This window comes from Homarus americanus, unplaced genomic scaffold, assembly GCF_018991925.1.
Source record: "Homarus americanus isolate GMGI-L3 unplaced genomic scaffold, GMGI_Hamer_2.0 scaffold16712, whole genome shotgun sequence".
Taxonomy (NCBI): Eukaryota; Metazoa; Arthropoda; class Malacostraca; order Decapoda; family Nephropidae; genus Homarus; species Homarus americanus.
In genome coordinates this window covers 399,827-414,568 of record NW_024757794.1, presented here as the reverse complement: position 1 = coordinate 414,568, position 14,742 = coordinate 399,827, and the positions used below count along the sequence as shown (strand labels likewise).

Below are 14,742 nucleotides of genomic sequence, written 5' to 3'. Positions count from 1 at the left end.
ATCTTTAAATGATCCACTATTTCTAAAGGGAAGTACTGTACCAAAGGCATACTTTACCCTAACGATCAAGGTCATGCAAAATTAATATATAATATAACACAATAAGTGGTGAATCATTGCGAGAAAATAATAAGAATGGGATGTTAATATAAAAAAGATAAACAATGAAAAACAAAGAAAGTAAATTTACCGAATTCTAGGTTATTTTCAGGGCATGACAAAGTTTTATATGACGAAGTTTTAATCTTAATCTTCAGCGAAAATAATAATACTCACGAAAAATATAAATAAAACAGTAACAAATTCAATGAAAAAATTAACAAAATACTCTAGTAATTATGTTACTGTTTTCACAAACAGACCCGAGACACTTATCAACTGACTTTAGCTGTACAGTACGTGGAATGATACTGACCATCAGCCACCAAGAATAACTTTCCTTGGTGAGAAGCACTTCTATGTTCACTTTAAGTTTTCAGGAGAAAAGTGTACATTTGGGATAACAAATACAAGAATCCCATTGTCTGTTGATTGGTTCAGCATGTATATAGACAATGCAGATACACGGTGTATAAAGAATGTTGCTACTTCATTATGAATAAAGAGTTGCCTAATCAATTTATAATTCTTAAAGCCCGGTTCAACAATTGGGTTATTTATTCATAATTTAGCATAACATTTTTGCGTAAATTTTAATTCTATATCAACAGTTATTGGATGGCCAATTTTATCTCAATATTAAACATTTACCCTCTCGTCCCTGATCAGCTCGCTTACCTATTATAGAACCACTTGAAGCCTCAGAACTTCAAACAACAAAGTAATAAACATAACTTCGTCAAAGTGTACCCACACAAATAGCGGTGTGGTTGTTAGCACTTTATTTAGTCACAATTAATACCACATTTCAATTGTGCTAAACTACTGAAAACATTAATTAAGCCCCAAAATAAACTTAAATGACAATTACTTACGACCAAAGGGCCCCGGCGTGAGCCCTGTATGAAGAGTGTGTAGCGGCAGTGTAGGCGATGGTTCCCCTTGTAGTGTCAGTGTGTGTCTGGCACTGCCACAGTGCTCACTGTGCCTTGCTGTGTCCGTGGCTGAGGAGGAACCTGCGCCCTCATCCTCCAAACAACGCGCGCTTTCATGCCACAACCATCAACATTGTCTCTCAAAACTCTTGTTGACTTTGACTTCTCCTTCGAGAGTTGTCAATTTTTCATATATATATAATATACCTATGCATTAATATGTGTAATTTAATAATAAAAATACCTACATTAAACTTTTAATTCTTATATAAAACCTAATTTGTGCCCTTGTTGCAAATAAACTCTATGTGCGTCCCTCTGAAAGAAAATGAGTCCTTAACACACTCCGAACAACGCGCGCTTTCACACCACAACCATAAACATTGTCTCACAAAACTCTAATTGACTTTGACTTCGCCTTCGAATATGTCATATTTCTTTATACGTAGTGCAGTTATTTACAACTTTATAGATATTTATAAAAGCAAAGAACCAAAATATATATATTGAATTTGTCTTAGAAAACATATTTTTATATTTCACGGAAATACATTCCAAAGATATTAATAACACGTTGAAATAAGTTGAACGACGTAACCACGGCAACAGAACTCAACCTGCTACGAATTTATGGCGCGAGTTTATGAAATATCTACAACACTTACCTTGAAGAGATTAACACTATATTTTCGATGAATAGATATATAAACGTTAACAGGGTTTGTAGACTTTCTTGTTCGGTTCGTAGATAATATAATAAAGCCAGTGTCTGAGAAATAGCCACATAGTTATAAATATGATATAGATCTGAAGAACAATTGAAAAACAAACATGTTTAGTCATTGTGAATATATATGAACAGGATTCGATAATATGGAATCAAGAAGGAAATTTCTGTTATTATAGCTAGGGTATTTTTCACTGGATTTAAGGACATACAACTGTAGAGATAAGATAGATCAAATAAGTGTTTTATTTGCTGGGTGAACGTGATTTAAATTACATTTCTAATTAAAGTGTTTTAACTTCCAAAAACTTAGCATTAACTTGTGACACGTTTATAAATGTATGCATTTTTCCATATTTGTTAAGAAAATACTGATATTATATTAAATCAGGGCGAAGATGTACTATTGACCTATATGTTATGTATAAGATAGGATTAGATATGTTATCACACACCGAGATAGTTTGGCGCTAAACAACACGTAACGAGACGAAACTGCTGCCACAACATCATCTCAAACGACTATTAACCTTCCTTGGTCATTGGCTTAGAGAGGATGATTTATGACAGTGTTATTTTTTTAGTAAATAGAGATAATATTAGGTAAGGAGGGGGTGTAGGGTCTGGCTTCCCCATCCCTGCAGCGGCACCCGTTCTCCCCGCTCCCCACCCCAACACGAGCCGCTCCCCGCCATGACGTCACCACCTCCAACAGCCAATCAGCGTCCGCCATTGGGGTGCGCATCATCCGGGACTCGGTGGAATCCCGTGGTCGGGGAGTCGCCATTTTGAGGGTGTCTGAGAAGCTGCAGGGGTACCGGTGCTCGTCTCCAGGACCGCCACAGATTCGCTCATCAGGTGGAAGACGTGTTGTGCGACAGTAGGTGTAGATGGAGGTGTATATAGAGCCGACGCAGGTGCCGCAGGACGCCCTAGCGGCCGCTGCACAGCTAGAGTTAGGGGCAACACCTCAGACCCTAACCATCCGGAGGCCGTTCAATCCCGTGGCCCACGAGTTAGACGCTAACTTCCGACTGACACGGTTCGCGGACCTGAAGGGATGAGGGTGTAAGGTCCCCCAGGAGGTGCTCACACGCCTCCTGGAGGGGCTGCAGGATGATGGTACAGGCCACGAACACGACCATGCGGCGCATTTTATGCATATGCCCATCACTCATATTGGTAAGTCAACAACATGCTATACCACATCACATGTCTGGCCCGGTGTGGTGGCTAGTGTTACATACTCTACCACGAACCTCACATTTACACTTAATTCGACAACTTTAACCTAAACTACTTTAAGTTTCCTTGTTTTAACCGTCATATGGTAGTTGTAGTTACATTAAGACAGGTTTAGTTAGTTAGTATCGCTTGGAACACTTAATGATCAAGCCAGTCATGTTCGTGGAGGTGTCTGGAACACTCACCATGTCTTCTCTCCCCGCCTAACTCAAAACAAACTTCTAATATGTATTGACAAAGTTTATTTTTGCTTCAGCATGACTCGGGTGTACTTTGAGATGGCTCTATTGATGTAGCAGTCATGGTTTGGGACAAATGACCCCAAATATAAACAAACCTTTTTCTCAGTATGTGTGATGTATAGTAAGGTAGTCATGCTGAACCGGGTACCTCTATTATCTACATGCTGAATTATATACCAGCAGGGTCTATAGTACTGTACCTGCTTTATCAATTGTAAACTTAAATTACAATTTTATCGAGTTTACCACCAGTCCACAGTGGTGTGTAGTTGTGTATGTATCCAGTATTATATAAAGGTTACTCCTGCATGTTTCTATAATAGTCTTAACGTGTCACATGAAGATTAGGAACCCGTGGCTATTTCAGCTGATAAATGATTAAATATCCTAATGTTATTTGGTGGGGGTTAGGTTATGAATCATCAGGTGAACTAAGCTGGGGTTTCCTAATGTTCATCAGATCCTACTTAACCCCTATTATCCAGTCAATATTTCCTAAATTCATCTGTACATGGTAACTGGTTTATGAACAAGGAGAAAATTTAATTTATTTAGGAACTGGGGCTAAAGCCATGACTCCAATACCTCTGGCAAATGGAAATAGACAATGCCTGAACTGTCTTAATTTAGTTGGAAGGAACCACTTGTCTTTATTGTTTTACAGCCATTTACTCCTGATTCTATAATATGTTTCAGTAAGATTTGGTTGGTCAGTTGGTTGGATTATCTGTCATTATTGATGTGCCCAGAAAGTACGATGTTACCATAATTGCCACTACATCTTGCCTGTTGTGTGTGGTAAGTTTTGTATTATTGAGAAGTTATCCGGCTCTGTGTTGTTCAAAGGTCAGTTATGGATAGTGTTAATCATTCCCTGGGTGAAGGGTCATGAGCAAGCTTCATCGGTCACTTTTTGTGTATGATTTTGTGAACTGTATAGTACTGTACAGTATATACGTACTATGTATATATGTAAATGTACATACCTGTATAGATATTCCCCAATTTATGAAAGGGTCCAATTTCTGAAAACCTTTTGTAAATCAAAGCACATTTATCCATAAACTTCCATTATAAAAGTGGAGATAGTGTACAGTCAGACCTTAAGTTACTTTTACCTCTTGCTGTGATGGATTTTAAAATGAACACTACCTCTCCTGCCATCTCGGTAGGGCTAGTAAGCGTGATTGCGACATAATTTCCCTTACCCTTGTTTTTGGAAATATTTGAACCTTACAGTATTTCGTAACATGAGTTAAGCTCCAAATAGGTCAAATTCCACTTTTAAAAGTAAAAAAAAATGAAAGTTTTCAAAAGGGAGTGATGGCACATACAATAGTAACATCATTGGAGGTGCATTGCACTCTTGGGAACAACTTGTAAACCCGGCTGGATGGAACTTGACTTGGAGACCCGATGGCACCTATGCCTCGAGGACTAAGCATCGTCATCCAGGCTGAAGGTGCTTATACAAAATTTTAATACAGTATAAATAATATCTGAATATTGTATTGTCTTTGTATCCATGAAATGTGAATTTGTTTCTTTGATTTTTCATTTTTGAATGGACCAAAAGCAAGTCTTTAAAGCTGCCTGATAACATAAGATGCACAATATTTTCATCAGTTGCTGAAATGTCATTTCAACTATTTTCATTTCTTGTTAATAAAATAACACCAATATTTAATACTAGTAATTTAAGCTATCACCAAGAATTTTAAATTTTTGGGTTTTAATAATTTGACTGACAGTAAAAATGAGAAAACGTTGTTGTTATATCAGCTGTATAAGACCCTGTAATAAACATCCAATGAAATACAAGTTCCTCAAATGAATATTATATTAAGTCCACAATGTTCTGAGGATATGCTATTAATTGTCTACATTGTCAAGTTTACAGTACGCTTGATCATTTTATGATGACGGTACAGGTGTTGGCCGTTATACGATGGGGTTAGGGACTTCATAGAGCCATTGTAAGATGATCAATATTAATAACTTGTGGGGGAAATATTTATTTATTTTTTACTCGTTTACATGCACATGCAATATTTCATACAGAATGTGTAGAAAAATGTATATTACTGTCAAAAACATAAAAGCATAAACATTTCTACGTGTGCGGAAGTTATCACACAGAGCGGCAGAGCGGAGTGGGAGTTCTCGGCTGTTCTGACTCGTGTGTAATGACACAATTGGTTTTTTTTCTTTTCTTTTTTTATTCCTCACATTTACTGGTAGAGTATAAATGATTTTGTGTACAAAGAATAGCTTCTTCCATGTGCAAACTGTCCTCTGGGTGACGTGACATTTCAGCTGCTCAGCTTGGCAGTCACCGGAGATGGGCAAAGCCTCCTGCGTGGGTCGCACGTGTTACACCATTCCGAGATTGGTTCATCATATCTTGGAATATTGCGAGTTATTGCACATCACTTTTTCATAGCAGTGACATTGCAGGAAAAACATTCTGGTAGCCATCAGGTAACGACCATTGTAAATCTGATCTTAGCCGTCGCATCGCGGTATTTGGTGTTAATTTCTTAACATCGTAAAACTGATCGATCTTATATCAATCAATGGTATAATGGTCAACACCTGTACACAGAAAAGGAAGTTGTATTATGACAAGTGACAGGAATGGTGTTACTGGTGGAGCCACATATAACCATGTAAGGAAAGCCAGGCTACTAGTGTGTCATATTGTTCAACACCAAAAGGGTAAAAACAATTTATGGTCTGACTGTACAGTCCTAAGACTAAAAGGATTTCCCAGAATGTCTTAAAATAATAGAAAATGCTACTAAACATATCAGCAATTGAAATATTTGGTGTACAGTACTTATCCACAGTGATTGTAAACCAATCATAAACATAAGAAAATAGTGTACATACAATACAGTACAGTGCAGCTGATGTTCCACTCGCCCTTCCTCGTCCATTGCCGGCATTCTCCACACCTCTGAATATTTCTTCATTTCCAGATTCCACACCTTCTCATACAACTCTACACCTTTATTGTGCATAATTAGCATATGAAATTTAAGAACACGGAGTATTTTTCTTTTGTGTAATTTTACACATACATATTATTTGAGAGTAAATGGGGAGTAATTGGACAATTAGACAACTGGTGGAGACAATGTTACTTGTTCCCTGTGAGTTTGTGGAGTAAGTTATACTGTATGGTGATTGTAGGAGAATGATGACACATTGAAAGCTTATTTGTACATTGTGAGTACTGTACAGTATTAGAGAATAATGAAATAAGTAAGCATACTGTACTGGTAGTAAAAAAAGCTTCATTATTTTAGCATATTTATCATTATTACATTTGATTATTATTCAGCTTATTTATGCTGTGCTTAATTAAACATCAGATATTCTTATCCTTACAGTCTACAATGTATGATTATGTTATATCTTATACAGTGTACAATAATGTGTACAGTACAGTATTATTCCTTTTACTGCTGTACTGTATAATGGAGTGACAAGAGGAGTAAAAGTTAACTCTTCCTCAGGAATTGGAATGGATGCGAGTGTTACTCCACTGCGTCATGGTGGCCTTTCCCTTGTCCAGACGACTGACTTCTTCTACCCACTGGTTGATGATCCCTACATGATGGGTAAGTATCCAGGTGGCTCGTACTGTACTGTACCGGGTGTTTACAAATGATTTTTATAATTTTAAATATGAACAATTTAGAAAAGCTGCAAAAAGTAAAGGTACTATATACTAAGAAGATGTCCTCAAAAAGTTTCATTTTCAAGCTATAGAACTTCTATATGAGCTCCTTTTGTGGTTCTGCTGACATGAAAGTAAGAGTCTGTTTCCTTGGCTGACTCATTTGCCTGATCCCCTGTATAAGCCCCAGTCTTCCTCTGGGGCTGTGTCAAGACGTAAGTTTTTGTTCTGACCCCTGAGTAAGGAGACCCCTGGGTTAATTTTCTAGTCTAGTTATTTGACCACCTTATGGAAAATTTACCCTGTCCCATTTACATAGTTATTGTTTATAGAATGTATACATTTCAGGTTTGTACAGTACTGTATATATATTTCCTACTTTTATTTGTAGAATATGCACATTCCATGGATAAACTGGGTAATATAAACGTTTTGCAGATAGCTAAATACAGTATTAGGTTAAGTTATAATAACACAAGTACTGTACAGTGCAGTACTCTGATAACATAAATAATAAATTATCTGTCCACACTGTGTGAAACATTATGAGACCACGGATGATAGATATTGGCACATACATTTACTTTGATGTATAGTTCAACATAGTAATGCAATGTGTATTTATTTTGGCATAATTAATATGATGTTCAGTTACCACATGTAGTAGGATCAGTATGCCACAGAGCCACACATACTAACCCTCCCAGGACCTCATGAGTTGAGAGATACTTTTTTATATCCTGTATACATAGTATTCATGAGATCCCCCAAAATTTTTATGTAGAGCTGTGGACTCTGTGGAGTTTCTTTTTACAGTACATGGAAAATATTTGCTCATTTATGTGTTCTGAAATGTATTGATCTTTCTTGGAGTAAAACACTTGAATTTTTGTACCAAGTGTGTTTGTGCCACAGGTGGTGTGCAGCTGTGAATGTGTTTATTGAGGATGTACAGTATACTGCTTATTGCTTCTTGTTTTTATTTTGTTTCTATTACTATTTAAAATGAGATAAAACAATGTTATCTGTCATACAATAAAAAGCTTTTATATTTATGATTTCCATAAAAGGTTTGGGATAGTAGTGGTGCCATCTCAATACAGGATTTTTTAAAGGGGATTTTCTTTATATACTGTACTGTACAGTATGTGCTTGAATATACTGAATATATGTCCAGTGGGGAAACAGAGGAACAATAAAATGTGAACATAATGTATACAAGTGTAGAAAGTGATAAGGAGATACTTATACAAGTAGAAATGCTCACACATAACTTGTTTATAACCTCAACTTACACAGTACAGTATACAAGACAAGTGGCAGTATTCCCAAGACATTATTAATTACCGTGTGTGCCCATTGAGTCATAAATTATTTCATTCAAGTCTTTTCATGTCACTTGTTTCCTATCACAGTTATCAGGTATTGTATGTGTGTGTGATTTATTTTTCCAGGTAAAATTTCCTGTGCCAATGTGCTTAGTGACCTGTTTGCTATGGGAGTGACGGACTGTGACAATATGTTAATGTTACTGGGAGTGTCGACCAAGATGACAGAGAAGGAGAGAGATGTTGTTATTCCTCTGATGATGAGAGGCTTCAAGGTGAGTTACTCTGTTTTGGGTGGGATTATCGGGCCAATTTTAAAACTTAATAACTTCAGAAATATTATAGGTAGACCTTGTTGGCTTCATTATACTTGACAAACAACTTTATATTGTTTGGTGGACAAATCAGCAACCCCCTTCCCCCACCTGGTAGACTTCTACATGTGTATGTGTAGTATTTTTGAGGTTATTTAATCTTATAATGGGTCATATAATTTCTGGACCACCTTGTATTTAATTGTTAATTGGTTCAAACTAGTAAGGATGCTATGTACATTGTGGGAAAATACACATACACACCAGGGATACAAAACCATTAGCATTAGGCCTCGTACCTGTATGAACTTAATTAGGATCACTTGAAAGTTACACCCAAGCTTATTTCACCTTAAGATTAACCATTCTGACACTAACTTAGCCATCTCAGGTAGCATTAGGGTTTTTAATCATGGGGTTAAATAAGCTGGAGTGGCCAATCATCGTATTATCCTAATTAAGATTAACTATCCTGACACTACCTAACTTCCTCACGTAGCTTTAGAGTTATTAATCAAGGGTTGAAATAACCTGGGATGGTTAATCTTCCTTTTGATTCCTTAATTATTTCTCAAGGGATTAAGGAAACAAGTCTTTTCAATCCCTTTTATTTCCACTTAACAGGACGCTGCTCTAGAAGCCAACACATCGGTAACAGGAGGTCAGACTGTGATGAATCCCTGGTGTACTATTGGAGGTGTTGCCACTACTGTTTGTCAACCCAACGAATTCATTGTGTAAGTTTACTGTTGTACTAAATTATTTATTATCTCAACCTTATTAACCCTCAAATGGCAGCCATCGTCAGTGGGTGTTTCATGTTCCTTGCTTTACATTTTTTAACGTATTGGGGGGGGGGGGGTTGTTAGCATCTGATTAAGGGTTAAATATAAATTGGTTCTTGGGTTGATTTGTAGCCCAAGAAATCCATATGGGTGTAGCTCTGTAGCATTCCAATCTATGACACAAGGGTACTATATCCATTACACTAGATTTTCATGTGTAACAACAATAGATTATTTCTTTACAGTACAGAATATGTGATGAAATGCACATACAGTACACACACACACACACACTGTCCTTTGCTTACAAATGCCACAACTCAAGATGTAAAAATTCGGAATGCAGGAATACAGTTGGCCTGTAAACATCATGGTGGGAAAGGATGTTGTATACTGTATATGTGTTGGCCATACCGCCCTACAGCTGTGTATGAGTAATAGTCCTGTCGCCTCTCCTGCTCCTCCACGAACCCCAAGATTCAGACTCGTGAATTTGAAACATTTATGGACAGAATAATGCATCAGTGTCTGCTGCTTTGGGTTCACGAGTCTGAATCTCCGGGTTCGTGGAGGACTATTGCGACAAGACTATTCCTCGTGACTGTATATTGGCTGAATATTGGGGGTCTTTACTATAGATGAGGGACATATCACTGTAAGTGGTAGGTAGTTACAGAGGGTAATTGATAGTGATTGATAGAGAATTTATATTACCCACTTAAAATCTCTCTTGGCCTTTGGGGTTTTCTTTGTTAAGATGATATACTGTACAGTATTAGATTGTGCTTGAAGTACCTGTATGGTTAACCCCTAAATGGCAGTTGTCATCGTTAATGAAAGTTAACTGAAGGGACGGTGGCCATCATTAATTGAAATTATTTGTTCTTTGTGTTCCGTTTTCGTGCATATGAGGGGAAGCAGGGATGAACTTGGTGTACACAGTGAATAATATGAAGTGTGGAGGCCAAGGTTCACTGTAATGTGAATTCAAGTTGAATATATGAATGAACAGGTGTGCGTGTGTGTTTCTGCTTGTTATCTTAGGAAATCTGTCATTCTGTGCTTTTCTTTGTGCCAGTTGCTCTTATTTCCTCCTTTAAATGGATAGGGCCAACACTAAAGTACAGGAATAAACTCGTGAAAATGGAACACTTTTAATTCTCTGTCCCTCTGCTCTCAGGCCAGATTGTGCTGTGGTTGGGGATGTCCTGGTGCTTACCAAACCTCTTGGAACACAAGTAGCTGTTAATGCACATCAGTGGTTGGACCAGCCTGAGAGATGGAACCGCATCAAGTTGGTGGTGTCTGAGGAGGATGTCCGTAAAGCTTACCAGAGAGCCATGGATTCGATGGCTCGCCTTAATAGAACTGGTATGACTGTTTGTCATCACTGTGTGATCAAAACAATGCATTGATTTTAAAGAATTGTGTTATTTTTACTATTATCAATTAATATAAGGAGTTTGCTAATGTCATTTGAAGACTTATTTCTTTTATAAAATTCCAACTTGTGCTGAGGTAGACAATTATGGTTTGATTTATATTTGAAGAATTAGTGTTAGCATAGTCTGTTGTGTGTGAGTAAAAATAATATTGATGCTGTACAAAGAATCAGATGCAGTTTTCATGGATTTTAAATGGGATTTACTGGTAGTTATCTCCATCAGGGGTTCAGAAGTTTGGGGATTTGGTCAGAGCTTTGAGACCCTTAATTAGTTTTTCCAGCTTACCTTCATAATTGCAAAGAAATGAAAATATTGTTTCATTATTTGTTTGAGAATACAATTGCAGAGTACTAAACTTTGAAGATGTTTATAAAACATGTGTACACAATTGTAAATTCCTACCACATATTATGTTGTGTTGCTATTTAGAGGCGCTTACAGTCTTTTGAAGATGGGTGGATTATATTTTATGGATTATCTTTGTTGACAAGTAATGTAAGGAACTTCAGGTAGAGAATTTTAGGTGTACAGTGACTAAAATTAATGTGGAAATACTTAATAGTAATTTGCTTTTGTTGGAAGTTGCACATGTGTATTAATAGAATTTTTGTTTTCTCAAAGTACTGTAGTTTGTTTTAATAACAGACAGAATATGTTCTTTATTAGTTATCTCACCATATTTTCTTCATTTCAGCTGCTAGGTTAATGCACAAATATAATGCTCACGGTGCTACAGATGTAACAGGCTTTGGTCTTTTGGGCCATGCACAAAACTTGGCCAAGAACCAGAAGAATGAAGTTTCGTTCGTCATCCACAATCTTCCAATTATAGCCAAGATGGCTGCTGTTGCAAAGGCTTGTGGCAACATGTTTCATCTGTTGCAGGTACGTGAGTTCTCAATGGGAGTTAAATTCAGGAATTTTATTTTGGTTGATCCAAGAGTTATTGGTAAAATAATGTTTGACTGGTAACAGTGTTTGCATCATGTAAAAAAAGTACTGTACTGTAGTGGGAATAGGATAATGCAACAACTCATTAGGGGTCGAGAGTGGGACTTTTTTGTTTTGCTTTGTTTTTCTTGGAGAACTTATCTTCAGTTATACAGTAGTACTGTGCAATGGAAATCATTGTATTGCTGTGGTAAGATATTTATCATAGATGTTGGTTTGGCATTTCATACTGTTTACTTTGTTTCAAATCTCATGCAGTTTCTCCTAAGTACTGTACTGTATTGATATAAAATTATAACTACTGTACAGCTAGTACTGTACTTCTTTTAATACATTATTGGCTTATAATCAGTTTAAACCAAAAATTTTCATCAAAAACTTGTTTTGTGGCATTTTAAGATAAGTTTTTCAGGAACAAATTTTTTTTTGGAGATTGAGGAATGCATTTATAATAATTTAAAAGAATCCGAGTACTGTACCTGTAATAAACTAATTTGCTAATATTACTTATTTATTCAGGGACTGAGTGCAGAAACTTCAGGCGGTCTTTTGATCTGCTTACCACGTGAACAAGCTGCAGCTTACTGTAAAGATATTGAAAAGCAAGAGGGTTACCAGGCATGGATCATCGGCATCGTAGAGAAAGGAAATCGTACGGCTCGCATCATTGACAAGCCACGGGTCATTGAAGTTCCAGCAAAAGAAAAAGATGGGGAACTGTGGTAGAACAGTGTTCATCTATATGTTGCTGAGAAATCACCGCTTCATAAGTTTCATTGGATTGGCAGCAGACTTCAATTGAAGTAGTTAAGGTGAGGATGAGGAAATATATACCAAGAAAGGCATTGTTTCATCTCAACTCATTTGGTGATACTAATTTAATGATTTTATACATTGTTCATAACTCGTATGTCAGTTTTATATATTCAGGGGTAGTAAACCACATTAAATCTGTACCTTTTCTTTAGTCTACTGTTTTTAGGACTTTTAGCAATAGACATAAGACTACCACCTATGCATTACGAATAGTTATCATATCTAAAATATTAAAAGGCACATAAACACTTGCAAGCTGTTAATGTAGTTTTGTGTTTTCAACTAAATTTCACTGCCAACTTCTGTTCCACTGAAATGATTTTGTATGAACTGCACCCAATTCAGTGTACACTTGCGTTTCCTCCCCTATCATTTTCCACCACATTTGGATGAGAGATTTGTCCATATCGAAGAATCGGTAGAATGATCAGTGTGCTTAAAACCTAACAACGACATTCCTTATCTTGCTACCGAGGCTCAAAGTTATTATTGTTGCTTTATACCAGAAGATGGTCAACTGCTCAGTAACATAATATACTTCGTTCAAGTTAAACAAGCACACACCTCTAATGGATAATTGTTGACAGTGGCAGCATTAATACTAGAGATGCTTGTCCAAATTGTATAAAAGTGTGTTTTGTTAGACTTGACCTCAGTAAAGACATTAGATGGCTAAAGCAGGAAAGAAAACAAATTATGAAGGTCATTTGTTAAAGTTTTCTTAAAACGGTGAATGACTGGAAGCACCAGCTTTCTCTCTTGCCCCCATTCATCATATGTCACAGCCTTGGGATTCAATAAATTTTTTTCCATTAATCCTGTTTTTATTTTTTCTCCTTTATAGATGTGTTTTGTGGTGCATACAGGTATCGAAGTGTTTATTACCGGAAAAAACAATTGAGATCTCTAAAATATTTCCATACTCAATAGTTCACCGGGTCTGCAAATATTGGAGACTTTTGTAGTCAAGATGAAAATGCACTCCTTGTATTAGACAATTACCATATGTAAAGGTACAGTTGACTCCTCTCCTGCGTTTATCACCAAGTGTTGCCGATCCTCTCAGAGGTGTGAATTCCAAGCATTTGCTAGTGAGAGAAGAGGAGTGGTCTCTTTCTGTGAGGCTGAGGACAGAAAGTGTATATCAGTTGGGAGAGGTTACAATGTAGGATAAAACTTTGACAACACTGTACTGACGGGTTTCTCCAGCCGAGTGTAGTCGTCTAGTGCTAGCCAGATGAAAGTACTTAAGTTACAAAAGGATGAGAAGGGTATAAATTCATGTTCTAGGGAAGGTTTACTTTGCAAAAGGAGGCATTTATGAGCAAATGGCAGTACTGAACAAGAATCCATCCCTTTCTCGTCCTATTGCAATGGTACAGTACTTTCATCTGGCTAGCACTAGACGACTATACTCGGGAAACTCCGTCAGTACAGTGTTGTCAAACTTTTATCCTACATTGTAACCTCTCCCAACTGATATACACTTTGTCCTCACCACCAGGCCCCCCACAGAAAGATACTTACCCTGACACATTCCTCCTTCTCACTAGCAAATCTTTAAATTCAAATTCACACTTCAGAGTTTCTGGGTTCACATCTTGGTGAGAGAGGATTGGTAATACAAGGTGGTAAACTAGGCATGGGCAACTTTTCCTCAGGCAAGAGCTACATTACAATTTAGGTATTTTTCTGTGGGCCTATCCACCAAAATTTATATCCTACCTAACCCAAAAGTAATGTTAATATTGTATTAGCACGGACAGTGAAGTAGTTTATCGTCACGTTCACCTTACGATATTTTCAGTTTACAATCGCAGTCATTTTCCCATTTATGAAACATCCATCATAATTTTTTAAGTACAGGGTACAGTAATATGTTAATGTTTCTTGTCATTTAACAGAAGATGAGTGAAGCAGTGTGAATGTTGATTTTTCCTACAATTACAGCATTTTTCTTGTGAGACACCCACCAGAATAATGCCAATGTTAATCTTGGTATATGAGGAACTACAATGAAACAACCAATAGGCAGAGAGATGTGCCTGTAGTTTGCTTCATTGTAGTTACTCATATGCCAAGATTAACATTGGCATTATTTCTATAGGTAGTAGGCAGCTACCAAACAGGGAGGTACTACCACCTGGGAAGATATTAGAAGCATAATGTG

General features: G+C 36.9%; 1 protein-coding gene across 1 annotated transcript; it reads left to right on the top strand.

Moving 5' to 3' along the window:
- The first annotated feature begins 2,536 nt into the window (after positions 1 to 2,536).
- LOC121857638 (inactive selenide, water dikinase-like protein) lies at positions 2,537 to 13,388 on the top strand. The gene is made up of 7 exons (XM_042353697.1): positions 2,537 to 2,943; positions 6,770 to 6,874; positions 8,388 to 8,536; positions 9,200 to 9,312; positions 10,541 to 10,731; positions 11,500 to 11,690; positions 12,276 to 13,388. The coding sequence occupies exons 1-7, from the start codon at positions 2,652 to 2,654 to the stop codon at positions 12,480 to 12,482; spliced, it is 1,248 nt and encodes a 415-aa protein (XP_042209631.1). The 5' UTR covers positions 2,537 to 2,651; the 3' UTR covers positions 12,483 to 13,388.
- Positions 13,389 to 14,742: the final 1,354 nt, after the last annotated feature.